At 49.4% G+C, this 23,691-nt stretch overlaps 7 protein-coding genes across 7 annotated transcripts; 3 read left to right on the forward strand and 4 right to left on the reverse strand.

Moving 5' to 3' along the window:
• Window positions 1-164: 164 nt before the first annotated feature.
• On the reverse strand, window positions 165-2,160 carry VFPPC_16070 (FAD binding domain-containing protein; the record flags this gene model as incomplete). Its single annotated transcript, XM_018293823.2, has 5 exons — window positions 165-341; window positions 402-523; window positions 582-1,221; window positions 1,289-1,713; window positions 1,767-2,160. The coding sequence occupies 5 exons, from the start codon at window positions 2,158-2,160 to the stop codon at window positions 165-167; spliced, it is 1,758 nt and encodes a 585-aa protein (XP_018143923.2).
• Window positions 2,161-2,902: 742 nt separating this feature from the next.
• On the reverse strand, window positions 2,903-5,045 carry VFPPC_08347 (ankyrin repeats (many copies) domain-containing protein; the record flags this gene model as incomplete). Its single annotated transcript, XM_018287073.1, has 4 exons — window positions 2,903-3,949; window positions 4,004-4,239; window positions 4,296-4,549; window positions 4,627-5,045. 4 exons carry the CDS (start codon window positions 5,043-5,045, stop codon window positions 2,903-2,905), a joined length of 1,956 nt encoding a protein of 651 aa, XP_018143924.1.
• An 853-nt stretch (window positions 5,046-5,898) lies between these two features.
• On the forward strand, window positions 5,899-7,479 carry VFPPC_08348 (C6 transcription factor; the record flags this gene model as incomplete). Its single annotated transcript, XM_018287074.1, has 4 exons — window positions 5,899-6,345; window positions 6,457-6,706; window positions 6,767-7,021; window positions 7,073-7,479. The coding sequence occupies 4 exons, from the start codon at window positions 5,899-5,901 to the stop codon at window positions 7,477-7,479; spliced, it is 1,359 nt and encodes a 452-aa protein (XP_018143925.1).
• A 4,349-nt stretch (window positions 7,480-11,828) lies between these two features.
• Window positions 11,829-13,583, forward strand: VFPPC_08350 (heterokaryon incompatibility protein (HET) domain-containing protein; the record flags this gene model as incomplete). The annotated part of the gene is made up of 1 exon (XM_018287076.1): window positions 11,829-13,583. One exon carries the CDS (start codon window positions 11,829-11,831, stop codon window positions 13,581-13,583), a length of 1,755 nt encoding a protein of 584 aa, XP_018143927.1.
• Window positions 13,584-13,916: 333 nt separating this feature from the next.
• Window positions 13,917-15,019, reverse strand: VFPPC_14386 (cytochrome P450; the record flags this gene model as incomplete). Its single annotated transcript, XM_018292155.1, has 4 exons — window positions 13,917-14,177; window positions 14,414-14,694; window positions 14,771-14,887; window positions 14,953-15,019. 4 exons carry the CDS (start codon window positions 15,017-15,019, stop codon window positions 13,917-13,919), a joined length of 726 nt encoding a protein of 241 aa, XP_018143928.1.
• Window positions 15,020-19,777: 4,758 nt separating this feature from the next.
• Window positions 19,778-20,991, forward strand: VFPPC_08351 (hypothetical protein; the record flags this gene model as incomplete). Its single annotated transcript, XM_018287077.1, has 2 exons — window positions 19,778-20,207; window positions 20,267-20,991. 2 exons carry the CDS (start codon window positions 19,778-19,780, stop codon window positions 20,989-20,991), a joined length of 1,155 nt encoding a protein of 384 aa, XP_018143929.1.
• Window positions 20,992-21,421: 430 nt separating this feature from the next.
• VFPPC_14387 (jumonji domain-containing 2D) lies at window positions 21,422-23,218 on the reverse strand (the record flags this gene model as incomplete). The annotated part of the gene is made up of 1 exon (XM_018292156.1): window positions 21,422-23,218. One exon carries the CDS (start codon window positions 23,216-23,218, stop codon window positions 21,422-21,424), a length of 1,797 nt encoding a protein of 598 aa, XP_018143930.1.
• Window positions 23,219-23,691: the final 473 nt, after the last annotated feature.

Here is a 23,691-nt window from a genome sequence, read left to right on the forward strand (position 1 = left end):
TTTGAGTAAATGAACAGTCAGAGTACGCAGTCGGCTACAGAAAGGCAGCCCATGTTACCAAGCTATTCCTCCTACAGTTGCCACCTCTGACTTTACACGTCCAGATTTACAAAGCAGCAGAACAGACAACTGAGTTTAACCAACGACCGAAAATACTCAGCATACTATTTATCCGTAATCTTGCAAAGCCGCCCGTCTCTTTGCTCCCGCCAATGCTCACTTCCCACACATGGCGCGCACCAAAATACGTCGGTTGGATCTACTGCTCGCTTGATGCTCAGTAGTCTGGCGTAATTGGCGCCCCAGAATGACTTCTGCCAGTTTTTCTCGAAAAGGAATGCCTGTTGAACCATGGATTAGCGAATAGACCTTGAAATGTTCACATCAGCATCTTTACCTACCTCATTCAAGTATGACCCTGATTTGGGGGAGAGCAGGCGCATCGGCTCGAATGCATCGTCTAATATTTTGATGGCGCTCTGCTCCGCTGTGACGTTGAAAGGGCCGAATTCGGTAGATGTCACTGCAATTAATGTTAATAATACGAGTGTAGCACCTAGGAATAAAAGATTGGCACATACTCGCAAGCACAGTGGCTTTCCGCCAAGCTGGGTTAACAGCATTTTCGCCTCCCCTAGGCTGGGCATCTTTTACTCCCCTACCACCAACCATAAAGATGTCAAACCGCGTATTTGCTTCAAACGCTCTCTTCAAGGCCGCGGTAAAATTGTGGTTGTGTTTCTCTAGGATATCCCTTTCCAGCAACCTTGATGCAACAAAGGTATTGCGACCACCGCGTCCTGCATCATGGTTGTCCTTGTACCACGCGAAAAAGGACGTGTAGTTATTGATCATGGTAATGAACTGGACTTTTCCTGGCCACTTTTCTTGAATAGTGTCGTTTATAGGCTTAAACAGCTTTGACATGGCATCTGGGTCAGAGACATCTTGAAGGATTGCTGTGCCGAATGCGCCAGCTACTTCCGAAGGCATTTCTGGCAATGGAATTGGCAGTGGCATATTGGAAGATAGAAATGTGTAGCCCGACAAACCTGAATCCATAAGTTGTGGAATTTTTGACGAAATGTAGGACATCAAGCTGTATTTCGTACTGTCGTTTTTCGGATCGGTAAACGCGGCCCATTTCGCACTGGTTACTCGTGGTGAGGGATAGGATTTTACTGTCACTGAAACAATGACGCCAAACGTTGAACCGCCGCCCTGTGGTGATTATTAGTATCTCAAGTACACCGCGATTGAGTATGGCTGCTGCTTCTTGGGGACTTACACCTCTCATGGCCCAAAATAAATCGGCGTGCTGGTCCTCGTTGACTGTGATAACCTTGCCTCCGGGAGTCACGACTAACATTTCAAGGACATTATCGGCTGCTAACCCATACATTGGCCCCAGGGGAGAATGTCCTCCTCCGGTGATGTAGCCAACTATTCCAACGGTGCTGCCTTGCCCGCCGACAATGACTTGTCCATGCTTGTCTGCAGCAGCGTATGCTTCTTGCATCTGAATGCCCGCCCCGAATGTAATTGCGTTTCCGTGAATAACTCTGTGGGAACCGGCAAGCCTAAATTCATGAGAATGATACGTGACGTTCTTTAGATTATGGGTCCAGATAGATAGGGATCCTGGCGCGATTGACCGGCCGAGATAGTCGTGGCCTGTGGCCTTGACGACCAGTCTAACATTATTTCGTCGAGCTAGGAAGAGATGAGTACGGATATTCAAAACAAAAGGCATAGAGGAAGCTGACCAAAGTCTATGCCAATCTTAATATGTCGAGTTGCTGTTGCGTTAATGACATAAGCTGGGTATCCATCCGGCGTACACGCATAACGCGGATCCGGCAGGCAGGTAAAGTTTGTGAACTGATCAAAGAGGACTGAAACTGGATTGCTGCAGTGATAGTCGGTGGTATTCCATGCTACCTGTGTCTTTGCACATTCGTTTTTGTTGTACGTTGGCTGTTCTGGATGACAGACCGCTCCGGGTGCTACGGGCTTGATAAGTTGGCCGCCCAAAGTCGTGTTCAAGCTGCGCCAGATATCGGGCGACGGCCAGCCTTGGTGAGATGGGTGAGCTTTGCATGACTTGTCTGGCACACAAGACGCAGTCGCGAGACTTAGGATTAGAAACCAAAAGTACATGATTGCAAGTGCATGAAGCTTGAGGTTTCAACACAAGAAGCACTTTGAAGAGACTCTGGTTTGATGAATTGGTCATTTTTAAAGGAATAATAGCACATTATTATTCACATTCTACACCTAGAAGTCACTATTCAATGCAACAATTGGCAACGTCAACACCAACAGGTGAATCCGACCGCCACGTCATGTAGGGCTCATTCCCACGCTGCCATCAGCAACCTGTAAGTTACCTACCTTACCCATTTATGTACAAGACGATTGCTTTGCAGTGGAGTGATTGTTCAAAGAGTTCCTTGGTGGTAAAGTTCGGCACGCCGGACGTCGGTTTCGTCGGATTGGCTACGATTATATCCTGGTCAAGTGGGATCACGCGTAAGGCGGGATGGCGCAGCATGATGGCAGTGTAAGGGTAGTTGAAGAGGTGGGTAAATACAATGTTTGCTTTGCATCTCATCTTGAAAAGAAAATGAGCAGTACTTTCCGAGGCAATCCTCCAAACTAGGCCTGGTTCAGAGACATGTCGAGTGTTGCAATTGGTCTGGGATAACAGGAGTTGAACAACTTTGAGGGCAACGCTGGTAGCCAAAGAACCATTCATGACCTTAAAGTCAGATAGTATGTCAACTAGCCATATAAACAACTAAAATTCTCGCTATCATAGCCGCATTGCCAATATTCAAAGCAAATTTGGTAAATCAGACCTATGGCAAGCATAAGCAGTCAACCTGACCCATTTTCTGGTCTAGTCAACCCATGCGCCAGGTATCTTGGAGCATCCGTCCTCGATCTTGTAGTATCCGTCCTCGATCATCTGCCAAAACTCACCCGCAAACTCCTCAACTAAATCGTCCCAAAGGAATGTCCAATCTTCGGGTGTCGGCCCATACGAAATTGACACTAGGTATGGCTGCCAATAATAGAGGCTGTGCATGAAGAATGTCCTGCCTTTATTCGAGAAGACACGTTTATGACTTTGAAATGCGGCTACTTCGTCTCTTCCGTACTCTTGGAGATCTATTCCACTCCTTGACACGACATCCAAAAAGGCCCTGACCATATCAAGATGCAGTTTCAAGGTTTTCCGCCGTTTATTACTCGGGAGGCGATGCTTATAGCAGAAGAGGGTTTCCAGTTGAAACATTGCACCGTAGAGCAGTGGTGTCATTCCAGACACTGACAGATTCGTCAGGAAGCTGAGCGGCATGTCTGACAGTACACAGTAAGCGAGTTGGTTCCATTCCTGATGTTTGGAAATAAAGAAGCCTTCGTCTGGCTTGGGATAGGCCAGGGCCATTTGACAAAAATGAGCAAAATAAGCGAAAACAAATTCATGGAGAGAAGAATCAACTGTATTGTTCATGTTAAGTCGTAAGTCATCGAATGTTATATTATTCTCGGTCATTATATTATTCAAGACGCTCACTTCGACAAGCTGCCAACGAAGGTGGGCGAGCTTGAGTCTTGTTGGAAGCTCTCTGAACTTTGTCGTCATTTCGCTATCAATATGCGTTATTAGACCGGGAACGGACCATAAAGATTGCGAGAAGATGCTGTGTGTTGACTCAGCTCGCGGAATTTGGCCATAGAGTAACGCCCAATCTTGTCGAAATTCTCCAACGTTGATGGCGCTGATGAAAAGGTCGAGTGGCTCACCATATGTACGATGTGGACGATGACGGAAAAATGCCAATTGAAATGGTAAAAGACCAAATATAGCCTGTTCGAGCATTGGGATACCCATCTTGATCAAAGACTTGGCCATGTCAAATCTGCCATTATAGGCAGCGATCTAAAGCTACATCAGATGAAAAGTATGCATCTGTGCTGTGGGCATGAAACATACGTGAAGCAATGTCTGGCCACATGGAGTTCGGTCGTACAGAGACCCCCTGCCAGACGATAGCATCTCCATAAGGTTAGAAATCGACCCTGCACTAACAGCATCAAATATGGGGCTGCTCCAGGGGCGGACATTCCAACTGGAAAGCTTCCACATTAATCCGTGTACAGATCGGTGAGCAAAAACATCCCAAATTTTGCTAGAAAGCCATGACGGCAGTATGATACGAGCTTGTGCAACTGCTCAAGTTGGTAAAAATTAGACATATCATGTCAGTGCCACTTAGATGACTTACTCTGTTGGCTGTCGGTGTCAAAATTTGCATCCTGCTGAATTACCGCGTGCCTGCTAACCATGATGCGGCCAAAGGCAGATTGGTATAGCCATGGTAGTGGTCTTTTTGCTTGCAGGATGGTAGAGCTTGCTTCCTGTTTCTTGCCATTGGTGAGTTTTGGAGTTGTTTGACCGCTTGACGCTGGTGCTTTGGACTCGGTCTGCCTCGCGAAGAAGACGGCCGCTGTACGCTCCGGTACACTTTCCGTTAAAGAACTATATCAAAGCATTGTACTAGTTAGCCAATAATTTGCAGTAGTGAAGATGCAAAGAAATAAAAGACTGGCACGAACCAAATGTGCAAAGTTATAGCTAGCTGCATTATCTGCAGTGCTTCCTGCAGACGTCGCTGTGCGCGTGAGATTGACTCTTTCTCCAAAACGACCTTGGCTTTCCCCAACGCTCTCCGTAACGGCCCAGCTGAGTGAATTCGCCGTTCAAGTTCTTGTATCGACTTATCCAGTTCTAGGGCCGCTTGTTTGCAATGCTTTACAGCAAGGACTCCCGTACTAGTTCCTAAACTCGAGTTACTTTCGGCTTGAAGTTCGACTTTTGTCATGACTGCATCCAAGGCTTCAAGCTGGTCAAGCTGGTATTGGATATCGTGAGGCACATCTTGGAACTGTTTCCAGAGGTCTCTTAGCACGCTTATCTTGGTAGCAACCTCGCTAAGTGTAATAACACTTGCCACGAGACCGACAGCTTCAGCCATGCTTGTTTCGTAGATCGCGGATAATGACTTAAGTATTGTGAGAGAGTCTAAATCTCCAGAGAGCCAAGATCAACATAATGAGTGAGGCTGTCACCAACAGCCTCATTTGGTGAAAGGTGTGGTGGCACATGGGCCGACATGGGCCGACATGCAGACATGCCCAAGATAGCCACTGCAGATCCTCAGCCAACAGCGGAGGAGAAAACAACGTGAACTTAGTCTGTGCCTGTCCGAATACTATTATTATACGCATCACGTCCAACAACCAGACAGCATTACGCTATTACCCAGGCACCACGGCTTCAGTCTAACTATGAAAAATGTGCTGGGAAACTAGGAGAATTTCCTCAAGATAACAGCTAGAGTATGGCATTAGCCTCATGGCATAGGTTCACCGCAGCTCAGGTATCCATCGAACTGCTTGCCACCAGCCAGGGATAAGCAGAACAGCTAAAACATGTTGTTATGCTATAATGAACTAGTATCTTCGTTGAAGATGGAGTAGGGTTAGAATGGCTCTAACAACTGCACTTTTTATTAATATTTACATATTTTTTCACAACTGTATCAGGAGCAATAATCTGGGGATTTCTAAACATGGCTTAGAGTCTAAGCCTCAGACTCTAAAGCCAACCCGGCAGGGTTTGCCAGCATAACAAGAGCTAGCCACCATAACAGCTGAATTTGGATGGAGACTATGAATAACAGGGCTACGCAATGCGAGTCGTCATTGCGATTGGCATTGCGCGGGAGCTATCCTCAATCCGACGCCCTGTCGGCAACCACATGTCGTTGTGAAATATCCAGACTCTGTCCCGTGGCGAGAATGACAACATTGAAGATTCATGGCGCCATGTCTGATAATAGCAAATTAGCGGCCAACAATTCCGGGCCCGGGTCTCAGGGACTACAGCGCTCAATTTCCCCAGCAGCACCGGTTCCTCGACGGCGTCCGATCCCGCGCAAAGGCCACACCAAGTCGCGGGCTGGATGCCTCAAATGCAAGAGCCGCAAGGTCAAATGCGATGAATTGACGCCCAGATGCGGATCATGTCAACGGCTGCGTCTGGTGTGCGAGTTTCCGTCCCCCAACCCCAGTGGAATCGAGACAACGCCCAACTCCAACGAAGATGCGGGTGCGTTGGCCCCGACGACCTTAACCAAGGCTCTTGAGACGAAGCCGGGGACTTTTAGCATGACGGACTTGCGCTTCTTCCAGCACTTTTTGGTTTCTGCACATCCTCCATTCCCGATAGGGGGACGGTTGGTGTGGCTAGGCGTCTCTCAAATGACCCATGAGGTGGGTGTAGCATTGCGATGTGATATGTGCCCCATGAGTTATCAACACAATTTCATGTCTTGCTATCATGAAGTTTGGTTATGTGTGATTCTAACTTGGGCTTACTCCTAGTTTGACTTCCTGGCACACTCAATATTAGGACTTGGCGCATCCCATCTCAGCATGTTCTCACCAACTAGCTACACCCAAGAAGCACTCCGGCATCGCATCATTGCCATCAAGTCCCTCAACGAGTTTCTCTCTCGTGGAGATCGATCTCTCGTCGAAGTAGAGGCGGCCTTTGCTGCAACACTTACACTAAGCTATCAGGCTGCCCACATGCCTGATGGCCTGTACGAGTTTCTCACAATTACACGCGGATGTTTGTAGCCTTACTCTCCAAAGATCACGCAGCTTCACAAAGCTGATCATTCCATCGCAGGCTTTCTCGTTGGCGAGCTCTTTGGGTCTGGATTCCTGTCGTGTGCATTCAGATCTTTCGAGCGTGAGACCTACGTCGACAAAGTGATGGAACTGTTTGCGCAGAGACCACATTACTTCCTGGCTTCGGACTTGGCGGTCGGGTTCTGCGACAGTCTAGAAAAGCTCGGCAGAGTGTGTCGAAGCGTGGCCGAGGTTGAATATTTGGCATTGATGCGCAAAATAGCGTCTTCTGTGGTCACTGACATGGCGGAGAGTAAGTACATCTTGCGCTTGTGTTTGTTTTGTTGGTTAATTGTTTGGACAGGCTATCGGCAGTACACATTTCTCTATGAGAATCTTGCCCGTCTCTCGTCGCCCGAGTACGCCTCGTTTATTGATGCCAACAACCACGTCTCGCGTTTGGTTATCATGCACATGCTCGTCTTGGACTACATCATGTCCAGCCGAATTGAGGATGGTGACTGTCACCACCACTCAGGTTTGGGGGAGACTCGGGAGTATTACAACTCGCGTAGTCTTATGATTTGCGTCTGGGTTGTTGACATTGAGGGGACATTGCCCGTGGAACTTGGTGACTATGGTGCTTGGCCGGTGAATTTTGTACGAAATCTCATGAGAAGACGGGACATGGATCAGGGCTTTTGGAAGCGGTTGCTAGGGGAAGCACGGGGGATGGACAGGCTGCTGTCCGAAGAGCAAATGACGGTATAACTAATAAATAGATGGAACTTCAATGTTGGCAGATTTAAAATGGCAGGATTGCAGCTTTTTTTAAGATAAGATTCGTGAATCCATGGAACCAGCGGATCCCAGTGTGTGGTTTCCAAGGGTTAGGGTTACGGATGAAACATTGAAGCTCAACAACCGCGGCATAAGCTCAGTCCACTTTCGCACTCTTCATCAACCTCCACGTTTCTTTCCAACAGCATCACAAGCGTCAAACACCCTTCACCCAAACCATGGCCTTACCATTCTTAGCCAGGGAGTTCGTCGTGGGGTTTGTGGCAGGATGCGCGCTTACCATTGCACTGCTCGTCTTGGTACTGTTCACCTTCTTCCTACCCAACGACATTTACGGACTCGGCCATTGGAAGCTCAATGTCAGGACTCCATTCCGATCTATGTGGATGAATCTTGGATTCTGGTGAGTTTCTTTCCGCTTGTGCCTGCTTTTAGATAAGTAAGCAATGAAATTCAAGTGGTCTAATGTCGCATCCATTGTAGGACAACAAATGATGGCAGCCGTATCGATCAGTTTGATGTGGCAACGCGGGCTTTGCTGGAGAAAATGGTTCGTGCCGCGGGCCTTTTAGCTGAGGATACGGAGATGCCAGGGAAGTCAGCTTCAAAAGGCACACCTTCAGTCGCCGTGTTAGACGTTGGAATTGGATGCGGTGACCAGACAATTGCCCTCGCAGAGCTTTTACAAGCTTGGTCAAGGCCGCAGTTTCGCTATGTTGGGATTACCTTGAATGCGACACAGCTTGAAGCAGCGCAGGGCAGACTCAACGAAGCATTGGCAGGTGAACATGGAGCGAAGAGTGCGACAAAGCTATCGGAAAACTCGTTCAAGCTGTTCCAAGCCGACGCAGCAAAGCCAGAGTCTTGGAGTACCACGATTCAAACATCCGTGGCCAGCCTAGCTGATGGGACCTGCTCAGAGCGATGGCTCATGGGACTAGATTGTCTGTACCACTTCTCGCCCTCTAGGAAACCAATCTTCAAGCATGCAGCACAGACATTGGACGCTAATGTCATGGCTTTTGACTTGGTACTAAACGAGAGTGCATCCATGTGGCAGACCATGGCGGTAAGGCTGATAGGCTTTCTCTTGTCCTGTCCGCTGTATACGTTCTTGACGGTGGAACAATACCGGGACCAGCTTGTCGAGTGTGGCTACGATAGAGCGAGTGTTGACGTTCGGGATATCTCCGACCACGTGTTTGGTGGTTTATCTGGCTATTTGCGGAAACAGGAGGTTGCTTTGAGTCCGTATGGCATCTCGCTTGCTGGGTACAACCTTACTGCGAGGGTGTTTGAGTGGTTCGATCGGACGAGGGTTGTCAAGGCTGTAATAGTCATTGGACGAACAAAAGCAAAGGCTCAGTAATTGTATTAAAGATGTGAGGAGTTAGACTTGGAGTATTAGTTCAATCACGGGAAGTGATAATCTCTTTCATGGACTATCGGCTAGTATTTGGGTGCTCACAGTAGAGAAGGTCAATGCAAAGTCCTCTCATACTGATTCACCGTTTGCTGCGTCTCTTTCTCACGCTCAATCGGGCGATACAACAAAAGGTGTGTGAAAAAGGAAAGGCGCCATGGCCTTGGTCTGAATACGGCGTCAACAAGGGTCAAGTTCAGCACATGGGTTTCTAGCGAAGCCTCCGAAGACCATGGCCCCTGGACGCCGCTCGAAGCCGTCGTCAGAGGGTGTCGTCAATACGATAACACGATGGCCTTGCTAGTAGATGCTCCAAAAAAACACGTTATGAAGGGCCAACACTTGGAGTAACTCAGCACGTGGAATGTTACAAGGGTCTCGTCACCTTGACAAGAGAAGAAGGTGGAAAGTTGTACTGCAATGCTGGCGCTACTAGGCGAGCTGGCTGACTGGTGTATCAAACTGTAAAAAGGCTGCGGAAGAACCAATACAAGCTCTTATTTCGCTTTCCATTCTTTTACGGTATCGGCTTAACGTGCGGCATGCATTGGGAATGACTAACGCAATGCAAGTATTTGGTACGAGAGCATGTACATTGCAGGGTTCTGCAGTTTGTTAGGTACTAAGCATGAATTTACACTAATCTAGGGCTGAACCACTTGCAGCTTACAACACCAGTTGACTTTTCGCCCAAAGAGGAAGTAAGCCACAGATGCGAAAGTACTCGAATGCTGTAAACTACGGTATAGGAGATGCAGATACGAGACAATGTCCATTGCACGGAGACAAACAAAGTGCCCTCATTCTAACTCGTTTGGGTGAACCTGAACCTGTAAGCTTCTCTTTGAAATGCTCTGGTTCAATGTGGCTTTCTAGTTGTTCTTGGGTACTTTTGTAACGAATGTCGATAGTACGCCTTGAATCATGAGGTCGACAACAAATACGATATACGTGTAAGTGTATATATATTTGCAAACCTCAACCCATTCAATGTCTTACGCAGCACCAATTTCATAGGACTATAACAGACAAACTTCTTACCACTTGCTCCCTCGATCGACGACATGAAGTTTCTGGCCTTTATTTTCGGCACTTTGTCCATGACTGCCTCAGTCGCGGCTATAAACGGTCCATGCTCCGGCAGATACAACGACGAAAGCTGCATCTGCCTAGACCACACCGATTGTGTCAAAAAATGGGGTGGTGAGGCTATTCCCGGCAGTCCTGGTGATTGGCCCTGCCCTCACGATGGGAGCAATGTCTGGGGGTGTAAAATACACAATCATTGCCCTCATAAAGACGATTCTACGCTATGTGTTTGGAAAAACAAGTGTTCGGGAAGAGTCCTTAAAGGTATTTTAGCTCTGAAGCTTTGTAAACACATGTTTTTGTGCATGGTATGGCTAACAGCAGGTTTGCAGATGCTGTTTGTCCTGGTGGTAGAGACTATATATGCTGCGACTTTTACTAGCCTGATGATGGTGTCGGTGGCTGGTCTTACTGTCAATGAAGTCAACTTGACTCAAGAGCAGCCTTACCACATATGACTATGCAAGTTATATTGTAAGTGAAGGTATTTTGTATCCTAAGGAGAGTTAGTATTGAAAGTGCATCATATTCTGGGGAGACTCAATTAGTATAATGCAAATCAATCCGGCTTAAAGTTCACTTTATGCTCTGGTAGTATTACTTTAGACTCTGCCAACACTTGACATGGCATTGCAGCTATAGCAGCCCATGTTGCTATCGCAGAGGGCAATCTGGCAGCGTATCACGCCAAGTTTAGGGTCTCGCCATAATGATGATGAGTACCACTGTGTCAATTCCTACCATTTCCTGGTTGTCACCATCACTTCCAATCTTTATGTTATTGTGTCCGACGCGAATAATTAATGAGGGAACGTCTTGTGTAGGTTGACATGATGCAATGTAGCTGTGTGTGTCAGAGAACAAACATGGCACTAGCTCCGGCAGTGTGAAGTCAATATGGCAAATCTGTAGAACAAATACAACGTGGAGTGCCACGTTAGCTACCTAGGTATATAGATCTATGCAACTTAAATACAATTATAATATCTGGGCAGAACATCGAATTGAGCGGGATACCATTCGGTGATGGTCGTAGCATGGGCATGCAGCCTGTACACCAAACCCGAAATACGACAATGCGCTTTGCTGCAGCCTGGGCGGAGTTATTGCAATACGATCCCGTGCCCTTCGACACTTTCGAGGCTGAGTCCTTGATATATCGCTTTATTCTCGAAAGCTCATGGAGGCCTGGGCAAGCCACTTTCCGAACTGGCCTCAGAACATTTGAAGCTAGGACTTACAAGACTTCATTTTCTCTTACTGTAAGAAAGTAGACTCTGAACACGCTAATACGAAACGAGTAATCATAAAACAAAGTTATAATAACAAATATGCGTGCATGATCATATACATAAATCCCGAGCCGCTGAACAACTTATGGACCCCGCTTCAGTCACAAGCCCAGGCAGCCACCTGAATATCGAGGACAAATTGTCAAGTTTTGTCAAGTTTGCGTCTGGCAGGTTGCATAACCAATGCTCGCTTCGCTGCTGAAAAAGGCTCTAACCTTTTCACATAATCATTTCCAAGTGTTGGGATCCCGGCCGTATCTTCTCCGCACCACCAACGTAAAGAGCATGTCACAACGGCTGTGCCCGAGATGATGTCGGCTGGCGAATTCTGTCATCAACCCCTCGAGACCAAATCGCACATCAGGCTCCTTCAAATCGACTGCAATCGTCCAGACCAGAATAATGTGCACTCGAGCCTCAGAGGTACCATACAACACTTCCCTTTGCAGGATTCACCAAGGTTCGCTGCCTTGTCGTACTGTTGGGGATATAAGCCATTTATGCATAACTTGCCCATGCTTAATGGTCAACATATCCGAGTGTCTGCCACCGTCAACGAAGCAATTCTACGGCTCCAATCAATTCTCGATCAGGACGTTCAGTACCTATGGATTGACCAAATATGCATCAACCAAGCCGATATACAGGAGCGTGGTCATCAAGTCTCGCTAATGGCTGAAATATACTCCAAAGCAGATTCTGTTTATGTATGGCTAGGTGAGGATCAGGACGGCCTCGTGGGGAGACTTGAACACATCATCAGCACCTACGTACCCAATGGTCCCAAGGCGCACACTTGTATTTCGAAATCCGACTGCGCTGATATGTTGAAACTTTGCGCTGGTTATGTGAGAACCGACTTGACACGAGCTCTTGACGAGGGATCGCAGCAAAACTCGGCAACTTTTGCACCCTCCGACATGCTGGTAGTCCTCGAACTTCTCCGGCGTCCCTGGTTTAGACGAGCGTGGGTTGTCCAAGAAGTTGCCGTGGCTCAAACAGCCACCATTCTCATCGGCTCGCATGCTTTTTCGCTCACCGATATCGACTACCTAGTCAGCTTGACAGCGCTGGCAGAGCGAGAAGCAGACGAAATCCCCTGTCCCGGCACGCAGTTTCGACAGTCGAAAGGATTCCAATGCTTCCATCAAATGGTTCACCAGCGTGAACGGTATCACGATCCGGGGGCTGACGGACATATATTCGCGTTTCTCTGTCGGGTTGCGGGCTTGTGCGAGGCCACCGACGGCCGGGATATGGTCTACGCCTTTCAAGGGATTTACCAGAGGAGCCAGTCCCTTCTGATAGAGCCAGATTACTCCCTCCCGGTAGAAGTTGTCTTTATGAAGCTAGCAAAGGCTCTCGTTGCCGAGTCCCATGCTCTTGACATCTTCGCAGCCGTCAACGGTCCGGGCTCCTCCAGCACCCGTCACGACGAGAATTTCGACAGTATGAGTATCTCTAGTAGCACAGATTCTTTTACAGAATTTAGCGACCCAAGAGACTCTCAGCATGAGTCCACGTTATTCCCTTCCTGGACCCCAGACTGGCGGTTTCCGTTGGACCACGTACCACTGTACACAGGGCAGCGCTCGCCCAGATTTTGCGCATCAGGGCCTTTTGCTCACCGCACCGTCTCAGACGATCAGATGGATTGTCTTACGGCACGAGGCAAAATCATAGCGCATATCGACGCACTCCATTTCCTTGCCAAACCCCGACGTCCAGGTGACGGTATATTGACTCTCCAACAGCAACTCCCCCTGGACATGCTACTTTCTACCCTGCGAAAGCAGCGCGCAAAGACATCTCCACTCGTAACACTAGAGAGAATCCTGCGGGTGATTGTTGCTGACGGTTCAGACCGAGGGGAGTTTTCATCGAAAATAGAAGCTTCAACGAGACGACTCAGCGACAGACGCATCTCTGAGCTTGTTCTTGCCTGGGAGATGACTGCCTTTCCGATACAAAACGAAAACACGGTGGAACGCATTCACGAAGACGCCAGAGTCCTAGAGCAACACTGCAGAGTCTCTCATGGACGTTGGCTGTTTTCTACGCAAGGCGCAGAAGCACTGGGGTTAGCACCGTTGCGTACTTTGCGGGGCGATGTAGTTGCTATTGTACACGGTTCCAGGACTCCCGTTGTTCTGAGACAAGTGGCCGATAGTAGGTATTGTGTGGTTGGACAATGCTATTTGGAGAGAGCAATGTACGGACAGGCTGTAACTTGGGAGGAGGAGCAGGCTGACTTGTTTGTTCTGGTATGATGTTTGAGGTTGGGACCTGCTATATCAATATTTGCGCAACGATACCATCATCTTGAGAGTGCTGAGCTAGCTTTTGTTGACAGTAGTAGATCAGAGATGAAGCCATTTGATGCTCTCAAGTTGTTGTGTTAATAGCACTCCATTCTCACACCTGTTCACGATATAAGCAAAATACGACGTCTAGCAGGTACATACGACCATAGCCGCTAGCAGAGCTCAGGATCCCGTTCGATCTCCCACGATAAGCTAGCGAGCGCCGGATTAGTAGTTGGGTCGGTGACGACCAGCGAATACCTGGTGTTGTATGTTCTTTTTTTTTTTTTTTAGTTTTTGTCAAACATCACAGATGTCTTCCATTTTGTTGCCTTGTGGCTCAGAGACTTCATTTTCCGCCGGAGAATGCTGCTCCTTGGCAGGAGTAAGCCTCACGTACAAATCTGGCCGATTCCACATAGCATGAACACTAAAGTCTTCGTCAAACGACTTTTCGTGCCCAGAAACTGGTTCCAAATCAAAAGTCCAAAGAACCTCGCCCAGGAATAATCGAGTTTGTGACCAGGTAATCTCCCTGCCTGTGCATTGCCTCGGCCCAGGCTAAAGGGAAAGAAAGCTTTGAGATTATGGTTTGCATAGCAGGTATCATATAGTTGATGATCGGCAGGAAGCCAGTTCTCTGGTCGAAAGTCCAACGGGTCTCTAAAATAGCGCTCATGGTGCATGGCCGTGAAGGAGCTCAGTTGGCAAACGACCTTACCATTTTATCATACGAGTTAGTTCATCCAGCTTAGATGTATCATGTTTGACTCTGGGGCAAAATATCATCTACTTACCCCTCTGGGAACGTATTCTCCACCAACTGTTGCACCAGGGCTAAGTCGCGGCATGCCAGTCGGCACAGCCAGATGCATACAAAGTGTCTCGTGGATAAAGGCTTGAAGATATTTCAGCTGGGCCAGTGCCTCTGGTGTGAGCTCGTCGTAGCTCTGAAAAGAATCCCGAATTTCCCTTCTCAGGATGGCAAGTGTCCTCAGGTACTTTAGCAGGAAAAAGAAGACAGCGTGGAAGATGAGTTGCACGGGCTCGAATCCGGCGCCAAACATTTGGAACGCCACTTGCTCGACATTAGTGAGCTCTTGCTTGGTCTGAGGAGGAGCATCTTTTAAACCTGCCGGGATGGCGCGTAATACTTTCCGTGGTACGAAGTGGTGCTGCTATTGCGATGTTGGGAAGCTTCTTCGAGAGCTGGACCAAGGTACCGGCGAAACTCGTTCCCCGAAGCGTCTCAGTGAAATCGGATGTTTCAGCTGCCCATGGTGAGAAGACTACATGCAACTTGGAAAAGCCCTACGGTTTAGTGAATCAGACTTACCAGTCTCTAAAGGGTGCAAATTTCGCCCGTAGGCGAGATCAGCACCCAACCAGACATTGGATGACATGACATGATTACAATTAGACCCGAAACGCCCAATGACATAGCCCGCTGTTATTGGTCTTGACTCCTGACGTCCATCTCTGGTGTGTGCCTGAATTGAGACCCAATCTGGCTCTGGAGCTCCGAGTCCGACCGACAGTGGCAAGCCACCGGTCCGGCGATGATCTGCTTCTTCGGTGCCCACTTGCCTAATACGGCAGTGCCAACGGAAGAGCAGGTTTCCTTGTCCGGCATCGTTCTTCTCATCCCGACGAGCAATATATTGTCGTGCTAGACCTTGCTGATAATACATAATCCTCTATATTGTGTTATAAGCCTACGGCCCTGATTCCTTATTCCGAATCATGAGTTTTCATGATGGACAAGTGCTTATCTGGAGACTCAACGCTTTTGTCAGAGGGAACCACCACTTAAACCTAGCCTGCTACCGCCCGTCTCGAGTTGTGTTTACATTTACTATTAAACAACAGAGAGACAAGTGACTTGCAGGCACTGTGGCTTTTCAAGAATCAATAGTTTATTGGCAGAAGTCCAAACCACGCAATCTTCCGCACCAAGGACACCCCTACGGGCACCCCTCCTCCCGACCAAACAGAGCTTCGCTGCATATGTCGCGTGAACCACCATCCCCAAAAGATGCCGCAAATACTGAAGCTGAGAATGAAGGTTCCGAAGACTTTCAACGCGGCTTTCGCTTCTGGACTATAATTTTCGGACTCGGAGTCTCCACGCTACTGGCTTCCCTGGCGCATACCGTTGTGACAACCGCAGCTCCATTCAGTCTCCAAGATTTTAACATGAAGGGAGAATTCATTTGGATCACGAATGCCTTTTTGTCTCTAGATAAACCATACATCCCCCGCCTAATTTTCCTTTCCTTTTTCTAAGGGGACAACCAAGGCAATGCTAACTCGTACTCAGCACAGCGTTTACCCGCCTGTTTAGACAACTCTGCGACATCTTTAAAGTGTGATTACATCCGGACAGAATTGCCAATACACCTACAGGGCAGCTAGCAGACCTCGAGAGCCGTCCCAATATCCTTTTCTCCAGAGGTTTCACGTCCATACGTAGATATTTGGAGGAACGTACCTCCAGAAGTAGAATGAACATCACTGAAATAGGGGTTGGTCAATTGCTTCCATCTGCGGCTTGGACTGTTCGACTTTGCATTGTGCGGCCTCCTGGGCCTTTGCACTATCTGCGTCGACCTGTAAAATTCACATTCTACGCAATCCTACCAGCCATCCACACGTATCACCAATGAAACCCCAACAGTAAACATTTGTCTACCAAACAACCTTGAACATGTCCAGCCCATCTCAATTAGAGCATTGAGTCGGCCGAACGGCCTTCAACTGCCTCCCACTGCTTCCCGCTCCCGCCGCCGCCAAACACCGATCAATATTCGGCAAAACCTGCAGACAGCGATCATCTTTAACCGCCTGGATCAACGAGCTGACCTCTTGCTTTGACATTTGGGCCCCGTTATTCGTCAGTTTCTCCAGTCTATCCACGACAAACTGAAACTTCCCTTGCTTGTCCAAGACATTGTCTGCTTGCTGAATCGTCGCATCGGGGTTGCTCGACCCCGCGAGGAACACTTTATCCAGGACTGCCTTGTCGATGAGTTCGTCGTTTTCAGCAGCTAGAGCAACAGAGGCTGCCTTTTGGAGCTGGTCGGGGCTCAATGTTTCGGCGATAGATTAAAACTTGGATACGACGCCAGTGTCTTTTTGCCAGCTACTTGCGGCTTCGTCGATTGCCTGGGGAGATGGTTGGCCTCCTGCGTTTCCTCCTCCTGCTGCTGCTCTGACTGCTCTCCCCCCTCTTACTCCTCCTCCTGCTCCTACTGTCCCTCCTGCTCCTGCTCTTACTCCTCCTGCTCCTGCTCTTACTCCTCCTGCTCCTGCTCTTACTCCTCCTGCTCCTGTTCTTACTCCTCCGCCCTGGACACCATTCGGTTGTCCGAAAATGGGGAGGGCAATGGTCACATGCCCGAAGACTGTGAGAGTGAGAAGGAAGACCAGCTTCTGTAGATGCATATTAAGAGAAAAGTGAGATCAGGATAGCTAAGGTAAAAGTTGGATTGTGCTCGAACGGTAAATATGGGATGAGTGTTGTTCTCAGGTCCAGCTTTTAAATAGCCTGAATATGCTGATAGATCTGTGTAAATTGCTGGTATGGGCAAGGTCAATTTCAATCAAGCAGGGTTTACATGAAATCCATGTTTGTTCCATCTTTTCCACCTGGACAGAAATTGTCCCCACGAAACAGTATCTCCTGGTATCATCTTTGCCAAGATTTCAGAGCGTTGGCGATCGGGGTGTGATCGTGTGGATAATAATAGGGATATTGTTTCACGTTTGTTCGCCCCCAAGGCGCTGAAGGACTGTAAATCATTGTGTGACCGTCCGCGGTCAACCACATCGGTTTGTAGATTGTAGACTTCGAGGACTTTTGCAAGGCTGCTTGAACAGTGACCGGACATTGGCGGTATATCTTGAAGCGGTTTCGGTTTCGAGGGTGATTCAGTGGTGCCATTGAAGAAAAGGTTGGCGGGGGATTATGGTATCATCTGTACATCGGCTTTTGATACGGCCAAGATGTTGTCAAGTGATAATCATTGATCACCCGTGCAGGTGATAACCTTATTGACCTGATACTTCCGTTCATCTCTGTGCAATGTCCAACGAATACAATGTATGCATAAAGTGTCAGGACATCCCTTAATTCCATCCCATCACGTACGCGTAGAGAAGTACAGCATTAGATGAAGGTTTGAGGAGAAAGTCTGACGAGAAGGAGATTCCGCGACTAACCTCTTGCGCCAAATACCCGTGAAATTTAAACTTGGGCTGCCCTGCTGACACTGTTGCAAGCATAGAATACGCGGAAAGCGGATGTCGAGTATAAACTGGGTTGTCATTCTGACAATGATGAAGATTTAGCTGTGAGTTATGATCTCAGAATAGTTTCACGCCTCCATTCATTCGTCAATCCTGGCATGCCCAGTTGTGGCCAACCAGATTAGGTTACAAGTGATGGCCATCAAATGCCACAACAAATTAAGTTCCAACAGCAAGGCTTATGGCAGATGTCATTAAATCCAGCTGCCGTCTGCACCATTATGCTGGGACATGTCGTGGTTGCCTGTTGAAGGGCTACGGGCTGATCTGTCGATCAAGTAAAGATAAAATTAAATGTAGCCGACTTCCGGGTGCGAAACATGTTAGTCCATCCCTGGTAACTTAAGGAGAATGGCGCCAGGCTTCTCGTGCTGTCGACGTCGCCAAGAGCTTCGCGATCAAATGGTCAGGGAGCAGAGCTGGAGCTGGAGGCGTCTGGTCCCCTTGTCCAAGGCGACATCGGAACGTTTCCAAGGAACAAGACGGCCAACAGGCCTGGTCTCGAGGTTTCCATGTCAAGTTCGATTTCCATGGGACGCGTTGCCAAAAACCCTCGCGAGTGTAGATCATTGACTCGTAGTCCGCGGGGTGTTGAATTGAAACATGGCATACAACGGAAGATATCACATCAGACCATTCATGGACTGGCCGAGAATGGCAATCGCCTGCGAGTATTCCAGCAAGACAGGTACAATGACGCTGCTTGTATTAATTCCGATGCAAATCAGCTCTGTCGGTAAGTCGGTCGGCACCGGAACAAACCGAGGATTAGTGGACTAGATTTGATCAATGGTGAATCAATGGATGCAGCCAAGGGAACATTGAAAGGCGGCAAAGTGGATATCCTTCTGCAGTGGCGGCCGGATGGCTCGGTTGGCGCCTTGACAATTTCTAGAAAAAACCCAGGCACGGGCACCAATCGATTCGCAAGATAGCCAGGCAGGGTTTAACAACTGTGCGGACTAAAAGGGCATCAGCATTGATTCATGGAGACGAAACGGCCCCGTGGTGAAGGCAGATGCCAAAAGAACTACCTCAACATTGAATGCTGCCTCCTATCCGAGGGGTGAACATGGGATTACTGGTGGAAGCTGGAAATCGTCTGGTCTAGTCTGGTCTGGTCTGAACTGGTCCAACTTGAACTGACTTGACTTGACCAGAGAGCTTGGATGACCGTCATTGACTCGGTGGTGTCAATCGTTGCCATCAGACAAAGTGCTGGAGAAGTCTGGTGTCTCGTCAATGAGTTCAACGTGTCCATGCAAGTGTGCGGCCAAAACCAGACTGCATAAAGTCTGGTATCAAATGCACACGGAGGTGGACGGCACTTGACTGCCTCGGGGGACACTCGACATGCCAGGCATTTGCTCCACTATATGCACCCAGTGCCACCAGACTGGTCAAGTCTGGTCAACTGGTCTGTTCTGGTTAGCCCGGAACATTAAGTACCTATGTACATTGTATGGTCTTCCCCATTCAGGCTTAGGTGGCATGGAAGTCACGGATGTGAAGGCAAAGCGATTGGAGAAAAAAAAAAAGTCGCTCGTCACTGGCCAATTGCTCATCACGGAATGTCCGAGCATCCTTCCCATGCATTCAATGTTCCCAGTTGACGGATTTAATTCTCTCACTCTCTCCTCTTACATCCTCACTCTTCACCTCTGATTGTCCGTCGAATGTTGCAGGTGTAGGCGATACAGCACGGGAGCGGGAAAACATTCTTTTCGTGTTTGCTGCATCAAGCCACTTGTGATCCAAACGCAACCTGTTCGGGCGCGTTCGCTTCCTTGCCTTCCTCCTCCTTCTCTCCCTGTCTCCCTTCTTCAGACATCACCACAGCTTCACCCACCACCATGCACGCTTCAATCGTCCTGGGCGCAGCCCTCGCCATCCGCGCCGCTACCGCCGTCGCCGTCCCAGCTCCCAGCGAGCCAGCCATCCTCCCTCGCGACTACGACAACGACGATAACTTGCCCACCGCGCCCTGGGTCACAGTCGACGACGAGGGCAATCCGAGCAAAACCTTCACGCCTTCATTTGCAACCGTCGCCGGCACAGCATCTGGCATTGACACCGCGCCTCACGACCTCACGGCCTCGTTGTACACCATCACCAAGTATGGCCACATTTCCACCAGCACTGGCCTGCCGCCCAATCCGACGCCCACCAACGACAAGACCAAGCAGGGCGCCTTTTCGCGATGCTACAACAAGAACGGGCCGTATGCGCCCTTCTGCCGTCCTTCATATAATTCTAGCATCTACACCGGCAGCACATACTACGGTACGCTTCCCTTAACGCTCACCCACATCTCACAAATTCAAAACTAATTCGACTCACAGTAACTTGGGACCCCGACTACTACAACAACACCCAGACCGCGCGCCTCAACACGACCTACTCCGTCACCCTGCGCGTCGACTACCTCAACACAACCACCAACAAGTACGAGCACCTCGAAACGCTGGAGAACAGCGTCCCCGCAAAATGGGGCTACTTCTCCTTCTTCGTCGACGGCAAATACCTCCACGGCCAAAAGCGCAGCAACAACATCACCATCACCCTCATGGGCCACGTCCAAGGCAGCCTCGACTACAACAACCGAACAACGCCTCTCCCCGTCGTCGTCTCCAACCCGCCCCTGGATCCCACCGCGCCCAGCAACGCTCCCAAGGGCAAAACCCTCACCATTGCCCTCCCAGTCACCTTTGGCGTCATTGCCCTCCTCCTCGTGGGCGGGTGTCTGTGGAACCGCAAGACCCGCCACATCAAGCTCGGCAACATCATGAGCCGCTCTCGTCACGGATACACCGGCCGCAAGACGCGCAATGTCTTCAGCCGCAGCCGCAAGGACAACGGCATCCAGCTTGATACTGCGCCGCTGTCCCCTCCGCCGATTGACTACCGCGATGTTCCGGAACGGCCGAGACGTGACAGCGAGGCATTGGGCAGCTTGACGGGGAGTCCTGTGCGCGGCACTTTCGAGGAGCCTGGTAGCACGGGCGGGCGAAATGCCTTCCGTGACGAGGTGAGACGACAGGAGCGGGAGAGACGGGGCGACTTTTAGGCGCTGGTGGTGTAGAATTGGATAATACACACGGGCATGTTTTGCTGGATGATGGAACGGGGGAATTGCATGGCTCTTATGTATCATGTAGATCATGAAAGACTCTGTACTTTGTATGCCTAATTACTCATGAAGAATATATAATTCATCACGACATTACTTTTGACAGTTGATTCACTGTGACTCACTTGTCCTTGGAAGCCATACCCTAATGTATTCGACGTTACATCACAATTGTACTCATACACCTCCCAATTGTCAACCAGACGACAACCCTATCAACGTCATCTCATTCTCATACAGCGTGCCACATATAAATACTTGGCCCATCATTCTAGCATACAATTCCACAGGGGTATATAATCAGACACAAAACATATTCGCAGCCATCCGACCCAAGCCCAAGTAACGCCAGTGTTCCCGTTCCCACCTATTCATACACCCTCACCCGCTTAGCCTCCTGTTCCTCAACCCCATTTGTCGCTACTCCATGAGCATCCACCTCTTCATGATCCCGCTTCTTTGGCGCTTCGGCAGGCACAGGAATCGATAAGCCATCGCCATACGCAGCGCATAAATCGAGACGCTGCTCGCCCTCACCAAGAGGGCGCATAAATGCCGCAGGGATGGCCGTGGCTAATCTACAGCTCGCTTGGCACGGCTGGTACGAGTCCGTCGTCCACGCGGGATCAGCGTAGTTCTTCGCCTCGGCAATGGTGTATCCGCAGCTGAAGCCTTCGTGATATGCGTCGGGGAGAATGACGATTGTCTCGCCGGGACGTTGATCGACGATCCTGTATGGTATGCCGAGCTTTTCAAGCTTATCGGGGAAGAAGAATTCAGCTCGGTGGCGCATGAATTGCGAACAGCTCGAGCCTCGGCCCAAAGCTCGCTCTGCTACATCGACATCTGTGGCGGGGATGACGATCCAGATCTTTCGTCCTTTATAGAGGTGGTTTAGTGATGCGAGGCGAAAGTCTTCGGCGTGGATTTGAAATGTCGCCCCAAAGGATGATGATGATTCATATACGTAGGGGGTGTGTATGCCGGGAATGACGGCTTTGGTGTGGTCGAGCTTGTCGCCTTTTAGGGGGTAGATTGGGCTTCTCTCCGGAACGCCGGCAAGGCGTCTTTGGGTTTTAGTCCAGGCGGGCACGTCGACTCGGTATCGAATGTTGCGCAGTTGCCTATTTTGATGTTTTCTGAAGAGGTGCTTCAGATGCTTGAGGGCGACATCCACTGAATCGGAGAATTCGGAGCCGGGTTCTTGGGATGATGCGAAAACACCTTCTGACGGCACCGTGCTTACTTGCCAGAAAGTCGTCCGTCTTATCAACTTGACCTTGTATGCGTTGGCCGGTAGACTCTGTGCAGGCTTCTCCGGTGGCGCATCCTGTAAGTCATCCGGGATAATGACCTTGAAGCAGCCATCCCCCTCGGCACCAAGACTTCTGGCATAGGCCAAAACGGCGGGGAAGTCATCCCACTGCTCTGTGGTAGGTTTGAAACGCAGAATACGATGGCCCTCGACGTAGTCATAATCGTATTTGATGGCTAGTCCGTCATTGTTGAGCTCCCTGGGCTGTGTTGTTTGATGTCCCGTGTCACCAGCTTTGGGTGTTATGTGTGGCTCTGGTGATAAGGGTGCAGTTTGTGTTTCGTCGTTGCTCAACACAGTCGGAGTAACCGTTGTACTGTCTTCCTCGGTGTGTCTATCATCGCCGGCGATGGGTGGTGTTCTTTGAATAGATGCTGCTATATCCTCGTTGGCGCTTATGGTATCTTCGGCGTTCGGTGGTTTTTGAAGAGGTCCGGTCTCTTCGATGATTATGTCGTCTCTGGGTGCCGTTTCGAGTCTGTTGGCACTGTCTTCATCGGCCGGCCTAACCTCATCTTCTATTAACAGAGGCGGCTGCGGAACGAAATCAGTCGTTTGAAGGCTCATCGGCTCTGGCACCACCCCAGCAACCTCATCAGTCGGCTCCTGTTCACTCGTCGGCCCACCTGACACCAACTCATCCGTCTCTTCTCGAGCATCAGTGCCCTGTACACCCAGACCATCAACACCAGCCATGCCAACTTCCTCAACAGAAGCCACATATCGATGCGCATCTCCAGTCGCAAACGCCACAGAAACCCGACCATCATCATCACCACGCAGCTCGTTCGTCGTCGGCCCCATCACCAGCGATGTCAAAACACTGCTCCGATCCCCAACAGTGTCCATCTCGTACCCTGTCGCGTATCCTCGTACCGAGCCCCAAACTTCAAGAAAGCCTCAAATAGTCGATGCGAAAGTTCAAACGAGCGGGGTGGGAACAGGACGCCTATGCGGAAGAAAGTCGGTCACGCTCCTGCCCAAATCGAACCGGTCGTTCCTGCCAGTAACTGCCAACAATTGTCGTTTCAACGATCGTCTGATGGGAAAAAAATCCGCGCAGTAAAGTAAATTTTCGAATGCGATGCGAGTGGAATGGAAGGTCGATTTTCGCGCACCAGTCGGGTTGAAATCGGTTTTGCGACAACGAGCGCAAGATGTCTTCTGCTCTTGCTTTTTGTGCTCTACCGGCGTTGTTTGTCCCGTCGCACCCAACAAACAAAGCGTCTTTGCAAACTGTCAAGTTTGAATAAAGGACGTTGAACTGGTTGTTTCTCTCTCAGACAATGGCAGTTGCGTGAAAGATCGTCAGGCGGTCAATG

Source organism: Pochonia chlamydosporia, chromosome 4 (genome assembly GCF_001653235.2).
Source record: "Pochonia chlamydosporia 170 chromosome 4, whole genome shotgun sequence".
NCBI lineage: Eukaryota > Fungi > Ascomycota > Sordariomycetes > Hypocreales > Clavicipitaceae > Pochonia > Pochonia chlamydosporia.